This window comes from Cebidichthys violaceus, unplaced genomic scaffold (genome assembly GCF_023349555.1).
Source record: "Cebidichthys violaceus isolate CVI_PGR_0920_01 unplaced genomic scaffold, fCebVio1.0.p SCAF_11, whole genome shotgun sequence".
Taxonomy (NCBI): Eukaryota; Metazoa; Chordata; class Actinopteri; order Perciformes; family Stichaeidae; genus Cebidichthys; species Cebidichthys violaceus.
In genome coordinates, this window is record NW_027176274.1 from 17,065,629 (window position 1) to 17,091,269 (window position 25,641).

General features: G+C 40.8%; 1 protein-coding gene across 1 annotated transcript in view; it reads right to left on the bottom strand.

Annotated features, from left to right (window-relative positions):
- Positions 1-25,641, bottom strand: part of dnah7 (dynein, axonemal, heavy chain 7) — a 71,784-nt gene extending 46,143 nt beyond the window's left edge. The window contains exons 1-30 of the mRNA XM_068705166.1: positions 25,570-25,641; positions 25,355-25,451; positions 25,098-25,266; positions 24,921-25,008; positions 24,225-24,405; positions 24,007-24,076; positions 23,663-23,788; positions 22,879-22,998; positions 22,554-22,737; positions 22,192-22,371; positions 21,402-21,674; positions 20,932-21,059; positions 20,664-20,742; positions 20,197-20,421; positions 19,892-20,038; positions 19,065-19,244; positions 17,673-17,813; positions 17,140-17,507; positions 15,404-15,590; positions 8,854-9,047; positions 6,921-7,119; positions 6,552-6,692; positions 5,427-5,639; positions 5,233-5,342; positions 4,269-4,437; positions 3,730-3,832; positions 3,116-3,243; positions 2,376-2,588; positions 1,325-1,423; positions 78-326 (exon numbers count right to left, since the gene is read on the bottom strand). Coding sequence (XP_068561267.1) covers positions 78-326; positions 1,325-1,423; positions 2,376-2,588; positions 3,116-3,243; positions 3,730-3,832; positions 4,269-4,437; positions 5,233-5,342; positions 5,427-5,639; positions 6,552-6,692; positions 6,921-7,119; positions 8,854-9,047; positions 15,404-15,590; positions 17,140-17,507; positions 17,673-17,813; positions 19,065-19,244; positions 19,892-20,038; positions 20,197-20,421; positions 20,664-20,742; positions 20,932-21,059; positions 21,402-21,674; positions 22,192-22,371; positions 22,554-22,737; positions 22,879-22,998; positions 23,663-23,788; positions 24,007-24,076; positions 24,225-24,405; positions 24,921-25,008; positions 25,098-25,266; positions 25,355-25,451; positions 25,570-25,641 — 4,833 coding nt within the window. The remainder of the gene's footprint in view (positions 1-77; positions 327-1,324; positions 1,424-2,375; positions 2,589-3,115; positions 3,244-3,729; positions 3,833-4,268; positions 4,438-5,232; positions 5,343-5,426; positions 5,640-6,551; positions 6,693-6,920; positions 7,120-8,853; positions 9,048-15,403; positions 15,591-17,139; positions 17,508-17,672; positions 17,814-19,064; positions 19,245-19,891; positions 20,039-20,196; positions 20,422-20,663; positions 20,743-20,931; positions 21,060-21,401; positions 21,675-22,191; positions 22,372-22,553; positions 22,738-22,878; positions 22,999-23,662; positions 23,789-24,006; positions 24,077-24,224; positions 24,406-24,920; positions 25,009-25,097; positions 25,267-25,354; positions 25,452-25,569) is intronic.

A 25,641-nucleotide genomic window follows, 5' to 3' on the forward strand; every position in this document is an offset into this window, starting at 1 on the left:
TCTTTTACTTTCTTAACTCTTCTTGTCAACAGATAAAGAGCACAGCATGCACCTGAGATTCAAACAGGACATCATACCTTTTCAAAGACGTCATGAAGAGCTGCTGCCAGCACACGATAGGCGCTGGTTTTGCCTCCAAAGGGTTCACCCACCAGCATGAAACCATGCCTCACTATCATCATCTCAAAGATCTGCAGGATTTTTTCAGTAAAGAATTCAGTGACTTGCAGGTTCATCCTCTGGCAGTTTTCCTCGATGGCCTCCAGCAGGATGCGGTAATCTCGTTGTGGAAGCTTGACCCCCGGGAAGAGGTCAGAGGTGATACCCTGGGACGGAAAGGCAAAGTAGTTGGGCAACAGTGAGGGCAGTTGAATGAGGGAACACACATACTTAAAGCTACTATGAGGAACTTTCATTTGGGGTAAAATTTGTTGGTCCCCTGTGTTTCCGAGCACCAGAGTCCCTTTAGATAACCTCTCATTTTACTGAAGCAGGGTCTGACAATATGCCCCGCACAGTTCTGGTTCTCCCTGTGCCTCCCTTCCCTCTAGCGGGCCCAGCAATACGGCCAGGGTCTCCAGCAGCACGGTGTCGGTGTTGGCTCCTAGCGTGGACTGGCAAAGCAGCGTGTCGAAGCTCTGCTCCTGGCCGGAGGAGGAGACGCTGCTGCGGAGCGTGGAGCTCACCTCCTCCCATCAGAGCTCCGACTGCAGGTTGAAGGTGGCAGCGACTACAAATTTGGGTCCGTCCGCAGATGGCTCTAGTCTGAGCTGAAGGAGTTTTTGGTTAACCTTTGTGCCATAAATTGCTTTGTTTTATTTAGCAAGGGAATTGGACACTATGACATTAAGGTATTAAGAATAACTATATAGAAATAGATAATATTCTGATGGTTTCGTTCTCTTATGTAAGTCATATATAGAGGCATCAGTATTAAATTGAGACTGTTTCATAACCAGTTAAAAGTTCCATTAAGTAACTTTAAACAGTTTTAAACAACATACAATGGAAAAGAACAAGCGTACACACTTTCACTCACACACTAACACACACACACACACACACACACACACACACACACGTTCACCTTGGGATACGTTAGGTAAGGCCAGTTGATGGACACACACACTCACACACACACACACACACACACACACACACACACACACACACACACTCTGGTGAACTGTTCTGACTCAAACAGACTTAAATTGTCCTTGTGCATCACGGCTCCACATGAACTGACTGGAATTAACATGGGCTGACATCACTTGATGTGTATCGCTCCATTAATCAAGACAGGAGGAGCCCCATTCTATCGCACCTCAAATAGCTTCAGATCATGGGCCAGAAACTTGGGCAGATTGACATCAATAATGGATCTCAGCAGCAGGGTGTCTTCATTCTCTTCTGGAAAAGTGAGCTACAGTGCAGCAAACCCAGAAGAAGGGGAGAAAAGGAGAAGAATGACATGTAATGAGAAGCAGTTGTTTGTCACTGTAAAGTCTGTCTGAGCAACATGAGAATCACAACCAAGTCAGGAAGCTTCCTCAGTTAGCAGGTGTAAGCGTCTACATGACACCTCAAAATTTAAAAAGGCAGCAGGTTAAGTGTCCCTGCTAAGTCTTATATAGAACCCAATGAAAGCATTCCTATGTATGCAGCATCAGGTCACCCCCGTGTGAATAAAAAATGCAGGTGCCTGTTGATAACTGTCTCTTTGAAAGCCAAACTGACAGCTCTTTTCTTCCTCTCTCACACAGCACTGCTCTCTGTGTTGTTTTTGGAAAATGAGGTTTGGGACAATTCTTAAGAGTATTCAGTGTGTGAAAGATTACTGCTGCGTCAAGGGGCATAAACTAAATTTCAATAGTGCACGCAATCCAAACAGTATCACAGAACTACCAATGTGTATTCCAACCCTACTCAAAATAAATGTGCCTCTTCTGCATAAAAACTGTAACTAAATCTTTTTTTAAGATGAGGCAAGACATTACACAGGGCGATGTGCATGTTTGCTTTTTAACTTGCCCGGCACTACTTTCATCAACACAGACTGAGCAAGAGTTGAGAAATCGTTGCACCCCAATTAGGGCACTTGTTTTTTATTTCACATTTGACTTTTAGTTAAACGATCAAAGATTGTTGTTGTTGATTGAAATGTGTTTCCTGAAAATAAATAATAATTTAAATCTCTCAAAACACAATAAGAGTATAAGGAATTTAAAAATACTATATCATAATTTAAAAAAAACAACATGCTGACAGTGGCACTGTGGGTATGTGTAACAGACACTGGATTATATTGTGGCAAAAATATTCAGGTAAATGAACAAGAAACTCCATCATATCAAAATGTATCTGTGTTAAGATACCTTGAGGTTTCCAGCTGCAGTAAGCACAGACTTGACGGCCCTCATCCCATAGTCATAGTGATGCTGTGAGGACAGCTGCTCCGAACAGAGTCGATAAGTGGCCACAATTTTCACCGACAGGGGCCGCGCAGTCACAAAGCCGCACGAGTAGAGCACGATCTCTGCAATCATGGCATAGTCCGGCACCATCATGGCCACGGTCCTGAACAGTGCCTGGTGAAAAGAGACACTTCTGCTGAATGGAAAGTTTTTCATTTGAACGCTCATTTATGCACAGCGAAACAGTAACATAACTTCATTAATTATTTCAGAGGCCAAAAGATTAGTTCTGTTTCCTCTGTCGAGTTTCTAAACAGTCTACAGTTTTCAGTTTTGCTGACTAAATGTCTAGCGATATCTACTGCAGTGACATTTCTGCACACATGGAAACGTTACAATTACTGAAAGCAGCCTCACTAATCATTCAAGATAAGAGAACACTCGTAGGACTACATCAATAGTCAGCAATACATTATTTAAAAAGCAACATAGCCTACAGGGACAGGACATGAGCATAAAACAGGCCTTTATTTTAAACTACTTTTAGTCAAGAAAAACAAAATGCTGATTTTCCCAACTGTTATTCAAACTTCTCACTTGTGTGAATGGGAATATGCCTCAAACTTAACATTCCAGGACTCCTAGTTCAGACTTTTGAAAGAGAAGGAAAGGCTGTGAAACTGATGAAACTGATACTATACCTTGAGATTGTCTGGTAGCTCAGAGCGTCCAGCGTAACCAGGATTCATAGTAATGAACACAGCGCAGGAGGGGTCCAGTTTTAGTTCCGTCCCTTCAAACATCAGCATCTCAGCATGGGCGGCAATTCCTGGACACAGATGCAGTGAGATACAGATTGTATTTACGTGTCCTTTGTGTCTTTTGACTCTGATAGGACAGTTGAAGGGAAGCGTGCTGTGTCAATACATTGGCACAATTAAAGGCCGCGAATAGAACAGTGTGTTTCGGTGCACAAAACCTACTGTGAAAAATTGTTTCAGCAGCAGTTAAGCAACAGAGACCAATTTGCATTTTCAAACTTTCCTTTTGAGCAAAGAAAAATCTTTATACCCCAATGGCTCTTGAATCTTATGACACGAGACATTCAAAGCCCGTAAGACACATAGGACACACTGCTGTGAAGTTCTGCTGGCCAGCTCACACAAATTGCCTCAACTCCCTGTTGATTCTCTTTGTAGTCCAAATTCTGGTTGTTTTTTTCACTGGTGAGAATACACTATACAAATTGTATTTCTGGTATACTGCCAGCTTAGGGATAGAAAGCCAGAATGTAAAAAAAAAAAACAGCACAAACCTCTCTGTATGGTGAGAATCTGTTGAGCCACCACGGACAGCACCTCCAAGTCAATGCGGTTAAACTCATCAAAGCAGGCCCAAGCTCCGCAGGACAAAAGGCCCTAGTCATACACACACACACACACACACACACACACACACACACACACACACACACACACACACACACACACACACACACACACACACACACACACATATTGGCACACACAAATACACACATCAACAGACACGCAATTCATTAATACATATTTAAATAGTATGTATGAGCACATTTTGCCTGGGTATGTGAGAGCTATTTCAGTATGGCAAGTGGGAGGAAATTTCAGCAGGATGTAAGCAGTTTCAGTGTAAACAAAAATAAGATATTTGCAATCATTAATTGTGGCTCTTGTGGTTTCCCACATTCATACTGATCAACTGCAGCAGTATCGGGAGGGGGGGGTACACAACCTAGGAATATCTTCAGATTAACTATTACAACTTGTTTCACTGGTGGAGTGTGTTCAATTCATGGTGAGAGAGAATTGCACTCACTTTGAAGAACTTGCCCAGAGCAATGTAGTCCAGTCCGTCAGAGCAGTTGAAGACCACACACTGCTTGGCCACAGCTTTGGCCAAGTCTTTGGTTGTCTCTGTTTTTCCCGTGCCAGCCGGGCCCTCAGGGGCCCCTCCCAGATGGAGGTGGAGGGCGCCAAACAAAGTGCTGAAGTTAGAGGAACAGACAGGAGAAAGCGAGCTCATGTAACACCTTATGGCCTTTCAGTGAGTCATGCGATCAAGTGATTGCTCACAGCACTCTGTATATATATATATATATATATATATATATATATTTTTTTTTTTTTTATTATTATTATTTTTTTTCTATATACTGTAGTGTTTGTCATGGTTCTCATAACCCCTCTTTATACATATTATCTCATGCCATTTGGATTATAGCACACACTGTATTATTGCTCTTTCAAATTTTGTACCCAAATTCTATAATCAAAATTAATATAATATTAATCCAAAGTAATACAAGGTCATTAATGTTATTGTAACCCTACGCAATGATGAGTAAACTGCCATTCAGAGCCAAAGCAGATAAAGTTACCCCCGCCTCATAGAGACAGTAGTAGGCCAAGCTCTGGCAGTGATTGCTAACTGGGGAGCATCCTGCACATACAGAGAGGTTTTGATGAACATCAATTATTTCCAGAAACACAGTAAGGAATAACTCCCAGCAGCTCAGCAACAGTATACTGTCTCTTTAAGATCAGACTAATATGAAGATGGACAAGAAAAGGAATTTAGCATCTAAAATGGGACAACAAGAGCTCTTGTATTAGACTAACAAGGTAGGTGATTGGTTATAATAGTGTAGCAGTAAAAGTAGCTACCTACAACTTAAGGTTTGTAAAGTCATTAGACAGATACGACTTTTTAGCTGCAAGCATCTCAAACACATGAGCTTTAGAAAAAAGGCAGACAGTGAACACTTGTGTAGATGCTTTACCGGTAGCAGCGGTCAGTGAGTGGGGTAATGACCAGACGTGGAGTGTTGCCCAGGTATTCATAACCGTAAGGCAAACCGGCATTGATCATCTTGGTTTGGAGGTGGTTCTCCTGCACAGGGTGGGAGTTCAGAGGTCAGTCACCGAGTATATATCATGGGTTGAAATTAATCCTCAGATTGCCACTTTTACATACTTCCCAGTAGTAGCGCAGTTGGCTAAGCCACTCAAAGTCATTCTCATCACTTATTCCCTTCTGCACCAGCGTAGCGAGCACATCCCTGGCGTGGACGTCCAGCACAACGAGGGCTCCGAGAGTCACCCGGGTCTGTTTGGACAGCTTGCCGCGTACAAGTGCCACAATGTCGTCAATCTGTCTGTTGTTCTGCTCCAGGTAGACATCTAATGCCTGAGGGAAGAGAGGCATGATTAGATAGAAGTCGGAGCACGCTGGAGAGGACTTTATCAAGACGCCATCTATGAACCGAAAGGTCCTCCCAAAACAGCACTAAAGCACAGACCTCTGCTGGCTACATGTACGAAATAAAATGTGGCAGCTTATCAGATATAGGTGCTCTTCATTTGATGTGACAGATTTAATACACTTCAGTCTCTGTTTAACCGCTGAACCGTTTTGAATTAGATGGTAGCTTGGAGCCACCAGGTTAGTCATTACTGTAAGTGACACGTTCATTGAAAGGTAATCAGTTTGAAACACAATTTATCCAAAATGAATCACTACAGCTGACCTCATCTTGAGAACTTCAGACATCTTTTTATTAGGCTGTTTCTCACGCACTGTCTGACATGACCTACTTCACAGTGTATGCTACCAAGGTTACAGCTTTAACATGGGACTTCAGAGAATATTGTGGATGATGTGTTCCAGGAAAACATGATGGCTTTCTTGCTTTTTAACTGAATTTTGAATGTGGGTTAAGTCTATCTGTAAAAAAAAAAATTTAAAAAATGAATACTAAGATGAATCATGAATTGGATGACTTGAACCAAAATATTTAAAATAAATTATAAAAATAAATGCGTGCCATGAACAAGCTATTTTCTATCCAGATGGTTACAAGCCTCTTTGAGGATTCTTGAAATACCTTCCAGACAACAGCACGTCTTCTCAAAGAGATTTCAAAGAGATGTATCTTTTAGAAAAATCAATGTTAGGTACATGAGAGGCACGAACTGGGTCTAACTGGAAGTGAGCATCTGTATGAAAGGTCCCCGACACTACATATGTAAACTGTAATTCAGAATACGTAAGCATGTAAAAAAAAAAAAGAAAAAAGAAATACAATAAACTGTTGATTACCTTTTGTCCTGAAATAATGGCTTGATGAATATCCTTCGTCCAGTAGACCTGGGAGACGCAGAGCACGGTCTGGCCTGGCCAAGCACGCACCCAATTGATCCTTAACTCACTGGGGTACGCCTTGATTGCCTCCCCAATTACCTACAATAGACCACAAAGGGGACAGAGGTTTTAACTACCTGGCACCTGCGTCATGGAAGACATTAGAAATCATATAGGGGAGAAGCTTTGGAAGTCCATACTCAATTTTGGAGTCAAACATCTAGTCTGGTGTGTTGAAATCTCGTTTGAACATCACAAGAAACAAAACATTTCTTTGTGTGTATAAGTGAAGCTCAAACAATAGCGCAATAACAGTCCACACAACACCTTGTGCAGGGAGGCAACCATGCCGTTCTCGAGTTCCAAGAGCCACATCTCCACCTGGCCCCTGGCTTTGGACGTGGAAATGATGTCCAGCAACTGCACCACTTCACCCTCACTGCTTTTCATGTGGGTGATGTCCAGCACGTCAGTGAACACCACACTAGCGATGCCTTCAAAGCACTTCTTCAGATGGGGCTGCACTCTGGAGGAGAGTAAGGCAAGAATAGTGAATCACTTTTAATTGTTATAGGTAACCCCCTAGAGTAAGGGTGGTTTAGTGCACCACATTAATACAGAGTGTGCATGCTGCTTTATTCCAGCAGATAAAGATGTTAACATTTATTACATAAAAGAGTAATGATGCACCCAATTTAAACGCATGTCCCCCTCCAGTGACAAACTGAAAAAAGAATTGAAAGATTGCAGACATGAAGCATGAGAAGAACTTAAAGCTACTACTTATTTTTACTGTCCCTGATCCCGGTTTTATTTTTTTCCAAATCTGTTTCCATGTTATACAATTGTCCTGCATGGCTGCATCTCCACCTGAACACCAGCTGCTGGCTTTTGTCCACTAAAGGTCAAACTTAGCCTGGTTTAGTGGGATAACTACAGCACTGGCTTATTTGTGCTCGGATGTTGATGATTGCTTGCAGAGCACAAAGCAGTAGTTAAAACCCAAAGGATGCACAAAAAATAAAGCTACTAAGTGTACCTTTAAGTCAAACTATTATTTCTAATGTCACAACTTAAGTTTAACAGTAATTTTAGTGTTACTCTTTGAAAGGTCAATGAACCACTTAGGGTTGCTAACTGACAGTTTTTGTATATTATGATTATGACTTTTTGTAACATTTAAAGACTTAAATTAGACTATGTGTCAGTGTTTAACTGAGGAATTGTGATCTAATCCAGCTGCTCCCCTAAAAAACCTCCAGAAGATGACACTCATTCACCAATATTTTCATTCACATTCACACTGTGTTCTGTGACTTTTGCTGTTGCGAAAACGGTTGTTGCCTTTGGTCAGTGCAACTTAAGTGCAATGTTTGCTGAAGTCCTACTTATTATTACTAACTTTTGTTGAATGTCACACAGTAAACAAAGAATTTCCTCTTTTCCATACTGCTGTGTATCTCTATTGCTACTGTTGCTTGTTCTCGCTGTGCACAAAACCATTCAGGGCAAATAGAAATGTTACAATGCCAAAGCATTAAAACTTTGGCATTTTGGTACCTCGCTTTCTCTACATCCCTGAAATCAAAGCGAGCCCTTTTGTCAGTCCAGCACTGCGTTCAGGGACCGATGACTGAAATTCTCGGCGAATCTATCGAGCGCTTTCCCGACGCTACACTGCCCTCTCTTCCCTTCTTTACATAAGAGGTCGTGACTGTGCGCATCTCTACTGATGCGATGACAATTCCCAGAAGCCAAAGAGAGAATAAAGGGATGGTGGAGTGAAAAAGAAAAGAGAATCTCTTCTGTCTGGAATCGCATTCATTATTAACCAAACGCCCTGGGTGAAATGAGACACGAGTAGGTTATCAGTACGGACTGTGGGGGCTGAGTAAGCATGGTAGTTTGCAGAATATTTTGTATCTCAAAGGCAACAACTATTTTACAGTGTTTTCTATTTCCTTTTTCTAGATTTGTTTCTTTCAAATGCTGAATCTCAGTCTTTTTTATGGAAAAAATATATATTGTGGTACAGAAACTGGTATGGGTTAGGTTTATTTATCATTGTCTGCTCACTAGTTTTGACTAAGTAGGCTACTGATGGACAATCATGTATTTTACTAAGGGGCCAGCCAGGGCGCTGCTCATCATGAGCACTACTGTGGGGGTAGTCAAACTTTAAACAACCATTCTCTTAATATAATGAGAAATATCACTATGACTTGGTGCATAGTGATGCCTACATGTTTGAGCTGCTTACCTTGTAGGGTCTTTGGTCTCAGAGAGGATTTCCAGCAGCTCCTCATTAGACAGGAAGAAGAACCGTGGAAAATAGAGACGTTTCTTCTCCAGGTAGGTATTGAGACCTTTGAGGATCATCTCCAGGAGCTCATTGGACGTTTTCAGCCTCCCCAGCATCTTGTCGATGGCTATCACCGCCAACGCGTGCTTGTCCTAACACAGGCAGGAGAGAACAGTTTAGTTCAAAGCTAACATGGGCCTTTTCATTTAATCATAACATAAATGGACATGTTTTACTACTTTCAGGTCCACTCAGACTCATTTCAAGCTCATAATTTCAAGTCTTTAGTGAGATGATGGTAAATTGGCAGCTATTACCCATTGTTTTCTCTGAGTTTCACATAGGTGCTAATTAAGACCGTAGCGCTTTTTCTAATGAAGCACTCAAGGCCACTACGCAAGAAAGCAGCGATTATATCACATTCGCTGCCTAGACAGGTACTGTACAGCCCCGACTTTTGCACCATGACTATTACTCCCTCTGCAAAGGACCTTATACAGTATGTGATGCACAAAAGCACTGGCGACATGCTGCAACCTTTTTGTTCATCAAGGAAACATATGAGAGAAAAGTGGTTTGTTGTGTTCATTATTTTTCAACACTGCACTGCTGCCTTGAAGGTAACACTAAAACACACTTCCTTTAGCAAAACATCCACCCCATGTTCCACACTGAGGCCCACTTGTCACAGCGCCCTGAAAATAAAAATCTATGACAGGAGAGTAAAGGAGATTTCACCTGAGGGTCCGTCTCGCACCTATAAAATATTTCAGCTTTGACATCATCTGGTGTGTACAGTACACTAACAAACACACTGCATCGTCACCCCCCAGGAAGTGCCTACATGAAAAAAAGTCCATCTAATTGTCAAGGTTGGACAGGGAATGCCTGGACCTGTTCACAGGAAAACATTCTAAAATGAAAGTGTCTATTATCTTCTGAAAAAATAAAATAAAATGCAAAATAAAGTAAACTAAAATGCAGGAAGGAGCAAAATCAAGAGCAAAATCAAGTATGGAGCCACAGTGAAAAAAACATGGAGGAACATAAGATGCCATCTCTGCTTTTTCTTACTCCTCAACAGAAAACTATTTTTATTCTGTTGCCCTACAGTGTTTTAATCACCATTAACCCCCTCTAACACCACGCTTCTGAACGACACGTTTTCTAGCTTTCGCAAATGGGAACAATATAAACTGCAAGGGAAACAGCTGCTACAGTTGATATAGCAAGCCTACAAAAAGGATGGTGCACTTTCATCTTTGTTTGATGTGATCAATTTGCCTTGAGCTCGTTTTCGCAGGATGTGAGAGTTTTCACATCTCCTAGCAACATGCAGACGAAACCGTCGACGAATCAATAAAATGTCATTACTAAATGTATGTGGAGCTGGAAACAAAAAAAGATATTGCAATGATGCTATAATGCTGCTACAAAATACAATGAAAAAAATCCTTTCACGGTTACATATGCTCGGGAAAAATCTACAATCAAGACTGCAGCAAAGAAGAGGATGTTCATCGTTGCATTACTTTGACGTGGCACAACTTCTGGTTTGTATCAAGTAAGGGTTACTGTCCATTAAAAGGAGGGGCAGCCACTGAAACATGCTTTTAATTAAGTTCTCTTTGAAACCACAACCACAAAGAGTATCTAGAATGGGATGCAAATTATTTTTTGATCTCTCATGATTTGCTTTGGATTTCTTATGATGACTTAAGTGGAAGCAGTGGCTGATGACTCATGTCAAAGTGACTTTTTCCCCTTTTGGCGGCAGCATGTGATACAAGTGATAAACAAATGGTACAAATGAGAGATCAAAACCTTTTTTGTTTTTAGACAATAATCCATAGAAAAGACCAAAGCTACAGTAACTGAAACTCACCTCAAAGGTTAAATCAAATGATCAAGCTTTGACTGTGTTTCAGTGGGACATTTAATTATACTGGCTAAGGGTGACTGATTGATGAACAGTGATTCTAGCTTTTCATAGATTTCATCCGGACAAAGTACTAACCGGGCTATTTTTATATTGAGCCTGCCAGCGGGAAGCTATTCATGAGCACAGTGAAGGGATAACAATGCTCTAATGCATGTATTATGTGTGATAATGTGGGTTTTATGCACCAAACAGATGGCTTCAATGGGGACAGCAACTGTACCCGGCTGATATGGCAGGTCTGCAATCTGTGTGGCGAAAAAAACTAAAAAACATAATCTAAAGAGAGTATATTTCTTTGTTCCAATCTGACACACACCACACAAATAATGTCCTGTTCAAGGCACATTCTGCAGAGCATTATATCAGCAAGAGCATGATTATAATATTAAGTGAGCTACTCCTTTGCTGACTATTGTGGTGTACTGGGTGAACACATCAGTCTATTAGTAACCAATATGTCAGTCATCTCCTTCATGACCTCAGATGGTTAACTGTTTCTCCGATCCTCAGCTCATTAGAGGGGGCAAAGGTTTGGTGTGCTGCAATGTCGAAAGACGGCAGGTTCACAGAAATGAGTCTTTTAAATTGATGGGGGTTTTTTTTTCTTCAAGTGTCTACGCAGTAGTAGATAAGTGACACATTAAAACAGGCGGTGAATAAAAAAAAAAAAAGATGTGGAGGCTGTGAGGCGCTGGATGATCAGTGGATCTTGAGCAACTCCCAGTGGTTGATCTGATGACAACAGCCTGGGCGAAAAAACCCTGAAGTGATCTGTGGGTAGGAGAGCTGCACTCCAGCCCTGTGGTAGTATGGAGTTGAGATGATTCCAATTTCATGCGCTGCTGATCAATGCCATGGACGAGATGAAGGGATGTGTTCTTTGTCAAGATTTTGATGCAGTATACGCCTATGAGGAGGGATGTTTCTCCTATAGCTGGCCTCCACGGTATGGGGGTGTATAATCATTTGCTTTAAACTTATCAGGAAACTAGGTATTGAGGAAGAAGAAGAAGAAGAAGAAGAGTATAATAAATAAATAAATCATAAATCTTAGCCTGTGGTATTATATACTTCCTAGTATTAGTTGAAAATAGTTAAAAGGTACATGTAAACAGTATTATTAGTTTTGTTTCTAAAGTAATTTAGATAAATAACTGAACAGTGTTCAAATGTCCTGTGGAGCAACTAGATTCAGGACGCCCGCTGCCATCATTTGGGATCACCTCACCGTACCCTTTTCCAACAATTTCTATGAACAGAATATTCTACTGACATCACTGATGGCTCTATTCATGGCAGTTATTCATGTCCACATTGGTAGCCATTCAGTGCGTGGATTACAAAATTCAATTGCTGACCCTTCCAGTAAAGAGTAGTCACTTGGCCCCCCTGGTTTACATTTTCCCCAAACGTAATACATTTTCTGACAAACCTAGTTTTTAATTTAGTGCTATCCCATCTACTGAGATACCCTAAAATGCATAATTCTTGCGAACCTTACAAGAGATCGACTCACTTGTCTCACATGACTCAACTCAACAAAGACATAGAAAATAACTCAAATCAAATTATAGTCTCATTTTTATCACTAATAATCAGAAGTTAGTTTACATACAGTGCCAGAATGAATGGCTGGAAGTGGCTTTTTCTGAATCTCTAACTGCTGTGTCCAAATGACCACTTGGGATAGTTTGGGAGAATAGCAACCTACTGTAGATGGAAAAAAAATAATATTGTGCTTTCAAGGTAGATGGGCCACACCACCATACTTCCAACTTCAGCTGATTGTGTTCATAGTGTCTCAAATATGTTTTAGGACAGTCTCAGGATGGTAGAAACAAGTTAGCTTTGAGTCTTAATTTTGATGATATATATTTATGATCAACAAAGTGTTTTTCATGTTAATATGTCAGGCAACTTATAGTGATCACATTTCTTACACAATCGCAACAACACTCAAGAAAAATTCAGCCAAGTAGCCAAATGTGATGAACAAACTAACGCATAATGACATGTTTTCCCTTGTCTTGCTCCAACCATTTGCATTAAAAGGTCCTGGAGAAAAGCCAATGAGTAGAATTGCTCTCAAACACATAGGGGATACTACTGGGACAAGGATTAGAGCCCTTACACACTGCTTTTGCCTGTGTTTCTGTCATTGAAACAGTAAGCAATAGTTATATAATTATATAGTTATATAAAGATGTTTGACGATCTCCAGTGCCCTACACAATTAACTTACTAAGAAAGAAAATCCAAGTATCAAAATAGCATATTTACTTTCTCATTAAATCACACAGCTGGTAACAATGAAAAATCCTTCCTGAGTGTCTAAACCCATTAAGGGAACTCAGCTTCTCACCAGGTTACATCATACACATTAGGATAACGTCTTTTTTGCAATGCTAAATCAAATACAAGCACATCAACATTAACTAAACTATGTACTGTAAATGTGTTCTTGGTGCGTTTGTCTACCAAACACAAAGGATCTGTGTTTGACAGAGGACCTCAGTACCAGTGTTTTTGTTGTTGTTGTATGTTATTTCCATCTTAAATTACTTTTATCAAATAAGTATGATGCAATCAACCATTAAATTATACAGTATATTATAGTCTCTGTTTATCAGTAGATTTAAATGTATCTTATCTAACATTGGCATAATTTACAAGAATGATTTCTCAGTATACACACAGTACTTACTGAGTTAATCTCATGGATCTCAAAAATCAACAATACATATTTTTCCTCTAACCTGCATTGCCATTTATCAATCTAGATTGTTTTGGTTTGAGTTGCCTAGTTTTGGAGATATCAGTCGTAGAGATCTCTGCCTTCTCTCCAATATAATGCACTGTATGGCACTCGGCTTGTTTCATGCATGAACTATGGTTGAAAGAAAAGAGTTGCTACACGAAAATGCTCACAATATGGTCTTTGGATTAATTATCTTGAGTAACAGGGTCATGATTTCTGGAAGTTTTTCAAATGTATTTTTGGCGCTTCGAGCACCATAAGCCAATAGCCATATAGTCCCATTATATAAAATTAGGCAACTTACACCAAAATGCTCTAGACTGATGAATAGCACCACAGGTAAGAAGAAAAATATGCAGTTTGGATTTGAGGGCAAACTGTCCCTTTAACAAAATCTTGACAAACTTAAGAAACCTTGGTAAACTAAAGACAATAAAGAAAACCTTTCCTGCAGCTGGATAAGTGCAAATGCAAGTGTAAAACTTGCTCCATAACCCCGTGCATACACAACTCACAGTGGACGGGACAGTACGCGTGCACATCTGCATGTGTAGGCTGCCTGTCCCTTGGTGACCTCATTTTCTTTGTGGCTCGGTGCGGCCCTGCCCCCTCCAGACAAAATCCATAATTCCTATTTGATGGTGCAGTCAGGCTGGGCTTTCTAGAGGACACTGTCTGAAATTGATGCGTCTCATTTCAGGTCTACTGAGGACGCCAATTACCCTTTGGAAACTCTTTGAGGATGCTGGTGCAACACTCTCTATCCTCGCTCTGTTGTTTCTGTCTTGCTCTCTCTCCTTTTTCCTCCTGCTTCCCTCTCTCTCTCTCTCTCTCCCCCTCTCTCTCTCTCCTTTTTCCTCCTGCCTCTCTCTCTCTATCTCTGCACAGCCTTGTCTGCTTCCCTGCTTCTACTTTCTGATCAGGCTTGCAGCATGTCACTATTTCCAACAATTGGTTCTTCTTCTTTCTCATTACTTAAATGTGTGGTGCAGTTACAGAGGACCATTATCACTCCAGTTGTGTGGAAATAATACAAAAACAGCAACCCTTCTGTAGGAAATGGCTCTGTACCGTCAATACACCAATTTGATTGTTGAATGTGTTCCTGTTCGACCAACATATAATCGGCTGGCACTGTGCTTTTCTTTTCTTTTCTTTTTCTTGGACAGAATGACACTGTGTGCTCCTCAAACTATCCATACTGTTACTGATGAAAAGATGGACCATGTCCTAAATATTTAGCATTAGACCTTATAGTTTAGGTTTATTTAACAAGGGTATTTATTTTCTTAATGGGTGACAAGCCCTCCCTATGATCGGGACACGTCAATACATTTAAAACAGCCATAGGATTGCACACATATTTTTGGAGCCAAGTGATTTTACTACCTGTTGCATTCAGCAAGGTCAGCCAGTACTTTTCTTTCAACAGCAGATGTCTGGCTACTCAGAAATTATAGGTTGAGTTTTTCTTCCACTAATAGTTGTTTTGATGGGTTACCGTAAGATCCCTATTTGTCAACCTTTTTCCAGATTATCCGTGGACTGCACTAACATAGTATATTACAAACCTAAAGCCATTCATGGCCATTTTTGACATATCTGTTTAATATGCTGCAGTTCCCCCTTACAGTTATGATTGTGGTCCAGGGCTCTTATCTTGGCATTACCTGCCCTGGTAGATCCCCCCCTTTGGATTCCGCCTTTTGGATCTCCTGATCCTAATGATCATGCCCCTCCACAAAGAGTCCCTTGTAAGAAGGTCTTCCTAAACATGACTGCACCCTGCTGCAATAATACAATCTTACCAGTGAAACTTGTTTCATGGTGTCCCTCCAGGTTTTATCAACAGTTCTGAAACGGCGTCCCTCCTCAGGCATCTGAATCAAGATGTCCGGGGAGCTGAATATGGGCTCCAGGTAGAGCCAAGTGGACTGCACCTTCAACCATTCATCCAGGATCTCTTGGAGGAGCATCAATTTTCCCTCCCATTCTCTACAGAAGAAGATGAGTACATGTGAGTGGGAATATACAACTACAATTAATATCACTTAACTGGGAAAACAAAATCATTTAAGAAGCCTAGAATGGAAGGTAAGCAGGTTTGGGAATCCTGAATGTTTCTTCATATCATTTTGCATTTATTGCCAGATATCCTCTGATCTGTGGTCAGTTCACTCAGTGGCGAATTCCCAACAGGATTGCATGGCTTTTGCGGCCGCTAACCCTGCACAAATAAGACAAAAAGAAACCCCTGCAAAGAGTGAAATGCACTCCTAACTTCGCTGCCAAGCAAATAGCTTCTCTGTTCTCTTGAGCTATTTGCACATATTTAAATTAATATGGTAATAAGCATACATTTGGCACAAAATTGGCCCCTTTATATGCAAAGCAGTCCAATTCACAAAAATCGGTGCTAATAACCGCATTCAGTTACAGTGAAATTATTTGCATCTTCAGAGCGTTGGTGGTAACTTAAGAGCATTCATGAGTGTTTCACTCAGAGTTTCCCGTGATGATGGATGCAATGAGTTGTGTCATGAAAAAAAAAATTATATAGCTCCCATATACCTGTAATTTTGAAAATACATCAGAAAAAAACAAAGGAAAAATACGGTTCTTGTATAAACAAATTAACAAACAATTTCCATCTTGTCCCTTAACAAAATAAGGCTAATTGCATTCAGTTGCAAAACTTTATAGGTGAGTTTTCGCTGTAATATCATTAGCACAATATCTTTTGTGAATCTGACCTTGAAACGAGGCAGATAACGGTTGAAAATGATGCGTAAATTATGATGCTGTCAGCAGCCGCAATACTTGGTGAATTCGCCCCTCAATATAAAATGTAGCTGGGATTGTCTCTCGGAGTGGGTGGGTGTGAGTGGAGTAATCGTCCACTCACACCCACAAATCTACCTAATGGCATTAAAAAGGCCTCATGTGATATTACAAAAGAATTCATAAAGAAAACTTCACAGTAGCTACTTTAGCCTCCTGCCAAGTATTGCAAAATACGTTTCTAAAAGCTACAGGGAATCCCGTGTCAAACTGTGCCTGGAAACAACATGATCTCACAAATTACAGTGGACGGGGAAATGCCATCATTGGCTGAACTCAGAGGCAGATAAAAACCTGAATGAATTACACAGTATGCTCAATTGAAGCCGTACTTTCACAAAGAATATCTTAACTACAATCCTGAGACAGACAAACCATTCAGGTCTTTAGCTTCAGACAGCTTCTCATATGATATTTCAGTCTGTGTGTCCTGTCCTGTCAGGAGTGGTTCACCAAACACAGAAATATCCACCAGCACAAACAGAAGATAACATAGCTGCCAGGGTGAAAACATAACGCTGGGGCATTATTGCACCAGTTTACTACCAAGTAGAAGCTGTTGATTAACAAACAATAAAACTTAAAGAGTCCTGTTTCGTACTTTTAACTAGGCCTACCATGTGTACTTACTTTACAACATTAGCGAATTGCTGTTTTTTCAAACAAGCTAAATAATTCTCAAGTAAATCTTCTCATATCTTACCGTATCTCCACCTCAAATGGCTTAACGAAGGGCGAGCCCCTCATGGTTTGTGTCTTCACAATGTGATCGTCCAACAGCATCTGCACCTCGTCCACAGATGACAGGATGGAGGTGCCCGTGTCTCGGTAGGCCAGGAGGCTGAACTCTATGTCGCCCCACTCACTGGCCATCTTCTCCATTGCCTTCTCTAGGGAGTACTCCTTGCTGGCCACCTCACTGATGCCCTCAAAGCTGCTCAGGTGCTGTTCCAGGCGCATAGATAGGAACTGAGCCACGCAGGCCTGCTCATCAGCTGGCTGCAGGGAGACGCCAGCCACCTCCGACATGGTGTCCCAGTGGCGATCACGCAGGCCTGGGTTGCACAGTATCTATGAAGGAGGAGTAGTAAAACATGACTTAAACTTTATACTTATAGTAGACATAATCTATTAGAAAGACACTACGATGAATTATTAGTAAGATGTCAAAGTAATTGAAACTAAAGTTATTTTGACTTCTTCTACAGATATTAAATGTTTCTGTTCTGTTCGTACCTGCACTAAAGGAAGGCGCTCCTTGAAGTCTTCCACCTTAGTCTTCATAGCGGTGGCTAAGCTCAGGGCTTTGGGTACATCACTGAAGCCTTTCTCCAGCTTGTACAGTGTGCGCCAGTAGTTACCAACATCCATCTCTAACTATAAGGGTTACAAAGACACCAGAAACAAATAGAGTGACTATGAATTAAAAATGACCAACTGAATTAATATAATAAAACATTCCATTATACCAAACAGTATACATACATACATATATATATATATATATAAAGTTAAGTCCTATCACAAAATGGTAAATGAAGTCAACACAGGAGAGGAGTTGTGAAGTTGTTGGCAGGGCAGGCTTGAGTGATTCAGAGCGGTTGCTTAAGTGAGATGTGTCTTTGTCCTAAATACACTATACTGTTAGTGGTTGTAGTAGAAGCACTAGAAGTACTAAGACTAGAATGAGTACCAAATACCACATTTTTAATAGTAGCCATGTTAGAGTAATATAGGGCTGTACCGAATAGTTTAATACCACTGTTTTTAAAAAATCATATTTATAAGTGTCTTCTTATATTGCCTTGTGTTTTTTTTATATCTCGTCTTAACGCCCCTTTATGTCTAATATAAAGTGTTTTAAATTGCCTTGTTGTTGAAAGATGCTATACAAAAAAAAAAGGTTTGCCTAACGATTGCTATAACAAGAGCCAATTAGAGTTGTCTTGCTTTACAACATCAGTACAGACAGAAACAGAGATGTCAATCAAACAGTGGGGAACAGAACAATGGGGCAAATGAGTGTGTTTGTGAACATGTATTCACACCTGCACGTCTCCGTCTCTAACGAGCTATAGAAGATGTCCCGTCAATGTTGTGTAGACACAGCCAATCAAAGCAAAAAGACTGATATGCAACATGATTGATTTATGACATACAGTATGTTTGAAGACTGAAATCCATAAATGCCTGTGTAGGTGTGTGTGTGTAACAGTGAGCAGGAGAGGCCGCTTTTTAAATCCTGTAGAGTTATTGTGAATGAAACTGAATAGCTGGATAGCTTTAAAGGGAGAGAGAGAGAGAGAGAGAGAGAGAAAGAGAGAGAGAGAGAGAGAGAGAGAGAGAGAGAGAGAGAGAGAGAGAGAGAGAGAGAGAGAGAGAGAGAGAAAGAGAGCTGTCAAAGTTTTCAAAGAACACAGAATTTCAAACAAAGCTTTATACTCAGATCCTGCTGTTACTGCTGGCAATCACAATTTACAATTTACAACTAATAGTGTGACACAAATACATCCGGCAACATCCCAGTACACACACAGTTCAGGAGGTACGACGGCATCCTAAGCAGCACTGACGCTGTAATGACATAATGTCCAACTTAATAACAAAGGAATTTCCAAACTCTGGTACCTTGTCTGGGTTCACATCCGAAAGCGGTCCATGGAGCCACTGCTCGTACTGGTTTTGGAAAGCAGTGGCTGTCTCATAGAGGCGCAGGAAGGGTGTGAGATTGTCCTGGATCTTCTTACGCTGCGGGTACTGGGACACAGACCAGCCATAGGCCTCCTCCTCCAGATTGAAATTATTTATCTTTCCAGAGTGGCAAAAGGTTGAAAGAGAAGCACGGATGGAAGCATAGAAGGAACGAAGAAGTAGACAAAGACATAAGAAAGAAAACATAGAAGGATAAATAGATGAATGTCAATGTATGGATGACAAAAACCTCACAAAGCCTCCTACAACACCTGTGACTGTGACTTTTTTTTTTTTTTTTTTACAGCAAATGCTGCCCTCTACAGGTTATATATTTAAAAGCACATACTGCAATTCAACTTCAAATACAATGCAATGATCCACTGTGCAATGATTGTGTATCTTTCAATCAGAAGCAGGTCTATCCACGACCACTAATTCATACATCATCTGCTCTTAAATATAATGTGTTAAGTGAAGTACTTCTAAAATCAAATGTTATGCTCAGCATCGAATCATACCGCAAGCAGATTGGATCTTATCCACCAATGTAAAATGGCCTGCACTGATACAAACAAAGACACTGCATGCTATATGTATTATCATGTTTCTGGTATCAGTATAATTAAACTTTGTCTACATGATTTAGTACCATATTGGCCTTCTGTCACTTTCCATAGCTTTCCTTTGACAGAGCTGTTGCCACAGTTTTGAACTGCTTTTTTTCTACTCCTATATTTTCAAGCATTGAAAGCCTTGTGTACCTTTTCCATGGCTAACTCCAGTTTAGCATTGAGGGCCTGGGATTTCTTCAAGTAGTTGCAGAGATCTGACAGCTCACCAAAGCTGGTATACTCCTCCACCTGTACGCTGTAGCTCTCCAGTTCTTCCACAAATTGGTCGCGGCACATCTGGAATGCACAAACAGAAATGCCCTCTTTGTTCTCTAGCAATACTTTCTTTTTTTTTCCATTCACATTAACAATTTATTCCTACAGTTCTGATGCAATAACGTCCAGATTCCAGTCAACAAATCAATGGGTTCGATAGATAGTGTAGAAACACAGACCTGAAGGTCCCTCTGATATTGCTCTGTCTTTTCCGTAATGATCTGTTGGTGTTCCTTAAAGATGGATGGCATACGCTTGTGCCACTGGAAGGTCTGTGTGTTGAGCTCCATGTCCAATGGTGCGAGGGTGACAAAGTCCATCAGGAAACACAACTGTGTGCTGGAGTCTGCCAATCGTTGCGCCAACAGAGGCATCTCTGTGGTCTCCACCTTACTAATGAAGGCCTGGATGGGAGTACAGGGCAACAACGCACAGTAGTATAGCACTTCACTTACTGCCATTGCCACAGTCCAGTTAGGCGGTGTGAACAAAAACATGTAAAGTTTTCATCTCTTATTACTGACTGTATCTTTAAAGCGTAATGTCATGCCCGACTGCTTTGTGGACAGAATTGTGGGGGACAATTGCATATCCTGTAACTCACTGCACCAAGCTTGTCTGTGAGACAAGAATTTGGGCTAGTCACCTTAAGCTGGATCAGTTCCTGCGTGTCAGTTGGTGTGCTCAGTGCCTTTTCTGCAATCTTCTCAAATTCATCACAGAGCCTGTGGGTGGAAGAGCATTAATTCAGTGGCATATGCAAAGGTTCTCACAGACCTACAATCTGATTATGGCAGAGCCTGGAGCTAAGGGGCACCATTGGGATAGAGGTCAATACAGCAGCTAACACAGAGACTAAAACTAAAAAGGGTGCTACTTTTGACCGGCACAATTTGTATTTCCAACCAACTGACTTCTTGTTGATTTCCTGATGGTCCTGTAGCATCCGAGAAACCAGTTTCTGCTGTAGCTGCTGAGCACGTTTGACAAGAGAGTGGATAAGCTTTTGGGACTGAACCTCGAACATGCTGAGACGTACCACCTGAAGCCCAAAGTGTTGGTCAGTAACACAATCAACATCATTTAAGAGATGATTTTCATACGAGCATAGTCACGGAAAACATCAAGGTATAAATACTGGTGCTTTTGAGGTTTTCAGATTGTTTAGTTATCAGGATTTATTAGATAGTGTTCCATGCAGAGTGATAGTTATTTCTGGTATTAGAGAGTAAAGAACCATTACCAATCTCATAAAAATTCTACTCTTGTAATAATAGGTTTCTTCAGATATCACCAACAGCTAATGGTCTCAAATGTCTAATATATAACTTTTACAGCCATCAAATTATCATTTCTGATGACTTCCTTCTTGCTGATCAAGTACCTGGCATGATGTGTACTGGATCCGTTCAGCAAGCTGCTGGTAGTGTACCACCTCCGCCATGATTTCCTGGAAGGAGTGCTGCTCACTGAGGAACTGCTCCACGTCCTCCTCTGCCCGCCTGGATACCAGCGTGGCATATTCATCATACTCGTGGACGTACTCCTTGGGCTTGACACTTTCAGCCCAGAACACACTGCGCACCTCCTCCTGCTGGGCCTGGAGAATCTCTGGCAGGATGATGGGCTTTAAGGTGCTTCCAGTTCGGGAGCTTGACTAGGAAGACACGGAGTAGGGTGCAAACACAAAAACTAACTATCGCAATGCCATGATGAGTTACTGCGATTTTAAAATACAGAACAGGGCATCCGGACAACAAGACTGCAGGAAAAAAAAGTATTTAGATAATTCGCAATGTGCCATACAATTACTGAGACACATACAGTATGATGCTGAGTTTTTGTTGTTTAAGAGAAGTGTTGATTCAACTTCATGATCATTTTGGAGGCTACAGTTTGGGGTGCTGTTGAACCGAATTGTGTTATCCTGACAGGTGTCTCCATTATTCTGTATACGCCATTTACATCAGTGAGGGAAGGCTAAATAAGAAAAACACCTTGTAATAAGGATTCTTGAAAATTATCATAAAGTTGATGCAACAAGTGAATTATAACCTTCAAAAAAGGTAGGATTTATTGCAGGGTTGTTGTGTTAAACTGCATTAGTTTCCACTAGGGATACCTAATAAACTGGCAACCAAGTGTGCATACTAAACACACACTGTCCCTCTTACCCATTCAAGGAACAGTTTGGTTTCCACGCGAGGCACCGTGCTGATGGACCCGAGCATGAGCTCATAGACTTGAAGGAGGGCCTCCTCGTACAATTTGAGTTCGGGCTCAAACTTGATCTCCCCGTCCTCCAGGATCAGATGCAGCACAAAGCCCGGGTGCTCATAGGCTCGCTCTGACTGCTAAGATGGTGGAGAGCAAACCAAAACAAGGCAGAGAAAGAACGCAACTGTTAGTGTCCACCTGTACGTCAACGGTCAAAATCTAAACATTTAATGAAATGATATGATCATTTCTTCCAAGTCCAGGACATTCGACTCTTCTAAATTATGTTATTATATCAATTTTGCAAGCATTCTCCTACCGGGTCTTGTGAAAATAGGTGTGTGTAGTCCCTCATTGAGTTTAATGCAAGGCTCTGAAGCTGGGAGGTCATCAGTGCAGCGGCACAGTTGAAGAAAGACAGCAGTTTGGCTTTGTGTGTCGAGGCCGGCACCAGCTTGGACCTGCACCCCTGATAGTAAATGTTTTGCACTTCGGGAACCCAACTGGTGTAGAAAACAGCAAATTGAAGATTATATTCAGAGAATGGTCAAATGGTCAAAGCGTCAATAAATTTTACGAATGTTAACTTAGAAGACGTATTTAACTGAGCACGGGTATCTTGGTGTTAAGTTAAGTGGACTCACTGTTTGAGGAGGATTCCTCTGGTATTATCAACATGTCTGGTGACAATTTGCTGAAACTCAGGGAGCTCCATGGACTCCTCTCTGCTGTGGAACTCCTCCACATCTATCAGACGGAGATTTCTGCAAGCAGGTCATCCAGCAGGGTGAGATGATAGACAAACATAGATCTACTGCAGCAGTTGTACTTTCAGGGGTGTGTGACATGGGATAATATAGAAGTGTCTTTAGAAAAGCACAGACACATTTTAGATTTTTTTAAATGACCTAACACCATTTTCTATTATTCAAAAAAGCTGTCCGTGCCGTTAAAGCAGCCGTAATTTTGTAAACAGGAAATTATTTATACAAGGTTTGAACTTTTTTGAATTTACATTTTGAATTTAAAAATACAATTTAGAATCATGCACATATGTTTTATTATTTGCTGTGTAAATACCTTCATTTTCAGCTGAAAACGGTGCTCCCAACTGCCATATGTTATACATTAGCATAATAATTGACCTACAGTTACCATATTTGATGAATAGAATTTAGAGTAACATTCAATAATGCATAATAGCCTGCTGGCAAGTACTAATGTATGTGTGTTTTTAATTAAGCATTATAGAATAAAAGATCTAAAAAATATTGAACACAGTATGTTGTTTTTTCATTTATAATAATTAATTAAATACATTTTTAAAGGCTAATTTGACTTACGTTAATCAAACTCACTAAACGCCTATTTAGATTTCAGTTTCATTCTAAAGACAATGAACCCCAAGTCATATAATTGCATACTTACTTGTAAACGACATGCCACATGTTCAGCACCTGCAGCATAGTGGGGTTGATAGAGTGAAGTTTATCTCTCATCATCTTCCGTGAATGGACAAAGGCTTTGTTCCATGGTTTTGGCATTACCTCCATTCTGACAGTGACACATATCAGAGGGACAGTGAAGAACAGACTTTTCATTTCCTCCAGCAAACTGTATGATTCATAATGCTGAAGGACTTCCAGTCACTGCTTAGAAAAGACATAATCTCTATTTAGCCGTCCATGCTACACAGTACACGTAGGCAGAGGCACTTTATACTTCTCACAAGACACACATGCAACATTCTCCGTCACGTCCTGCTGACTTACTCAAGCCTGTGGGGGGGCAGCTTTTTCAGTTTGTCCTCGTCATTTTCTGAATCTCTGAATGTAAATTGCACTGCAATCACAAACAAAAGATAGTAAAACAAACAATATTTTATTCCCACAGTCTTGTGTATTACAAGTCACCCAGTCATCACTTATTTTGGGGTAACACTGTTATTATAATACTATTAGTTTATCATAGTTTAAATGTAATTAAATACAGATTGCTGTCTTGATGCTGAGCAGATAGTCCTCCTTAATCTCATCGACCAGTAGCTCAAAAGGCGTGCTCAGGCTCCTCAGGTGGTAGGGAACCATTTCCTGAATGTTCTCCAGCCAAGATTCTTCCAGAGGAGCCACATTCTCCAGGTCTACCCCTTTCTGGATGTAGTAGTTGTATCTCTGACAAGATAGAACAGCACAAACTATTCTCAGTCGCCACATTTTGAACAAACAATACCTTGAAAAGGAATTTTATTTATTTTTTGGTGACAGTGATGATAACTGGATAATGAAGGGAGGGTTAAATTGTTGTGGAGCATGTCATACATATTAAGGGCACAACATTGACTATCAGTAAATATTCCTTTTCCATGTTGTGTTCACTTATTTATGTGTAAACTAGACCACTGCAAATGCTAAATTAAAAAAATAAAAATTGTACTTAGATGTGTTGTTTAGTACAAGCGATAGTAGAATTCCAATTATATCGAAGATTTCGTTCTTATATTAAACAAAGACTGCACTGAGAAAGTATCCTACCTAGCAACTAAAAACAATGAGACCGACAAAACAAAAGGCCACCATATCAAGTGTCTTGAAAAGATTCTGATGGGCACAACACCTTCATTATGGGCACATAGACAAAAGGGGGTCTGTGCTATAATACAAGGTTTCAAGTATGGCTCTCTTTTCACCATTTCACGGTTATTCTTTGCTGTAAATTTGGAAGAGCCACATGGTGGAGAGTCTCCGTCCTCCTCCTCCTCCTCCTCCTCCTCCTGACTAAAAAGAGTGGAGAAATGTGAGTCACAACAATTGCTTCTAAATGATGTGGATAGTTAAACTTTATAAACAAAAATACACCAACTCACCATATGAATTTAACCAGAGTTGCACGGAGATTCTTGCGCTTTTTTATTTCTGTGAGGCTGCTGCTGCTGCTGCCATGCTTGGACGTCCGAAAGATCTGCACGGCCTTCCTGCTCTGAAGCAGGTTCCGGCTTCTGGGTCCATTGACCGCCCCATCGATCAGGTCCTCTCCTACAGCACACACAGGGCGAACAGATCAGCAGAAATAACACGGTCCTTAAAGTAGTTACTAGAATAGCCCAATGTAATCAGAACTCACTATTCACAGCTGCTTCAGTCCCTTGAGGTGTCGGCCGGAGTGGAGGAAACAGGGAAAATGAAGGTATTGCATCCATCCATGGCTGCTTTCTGTGGACCTGACAAAGAGTATGATATACATGATATATGTCATGTATATCATATATATAATATAGGAGGTATCGACTAGCTTTGTGTTTGACACAAACTATTTGAGACGTGTTTAGATAAACTTACCGGTGGTGGGTTTGGTGGCAAGAACGCGAAACTATCAGTTGTATTTGTTTTCTTCTTCCTCGCTGAACTCAT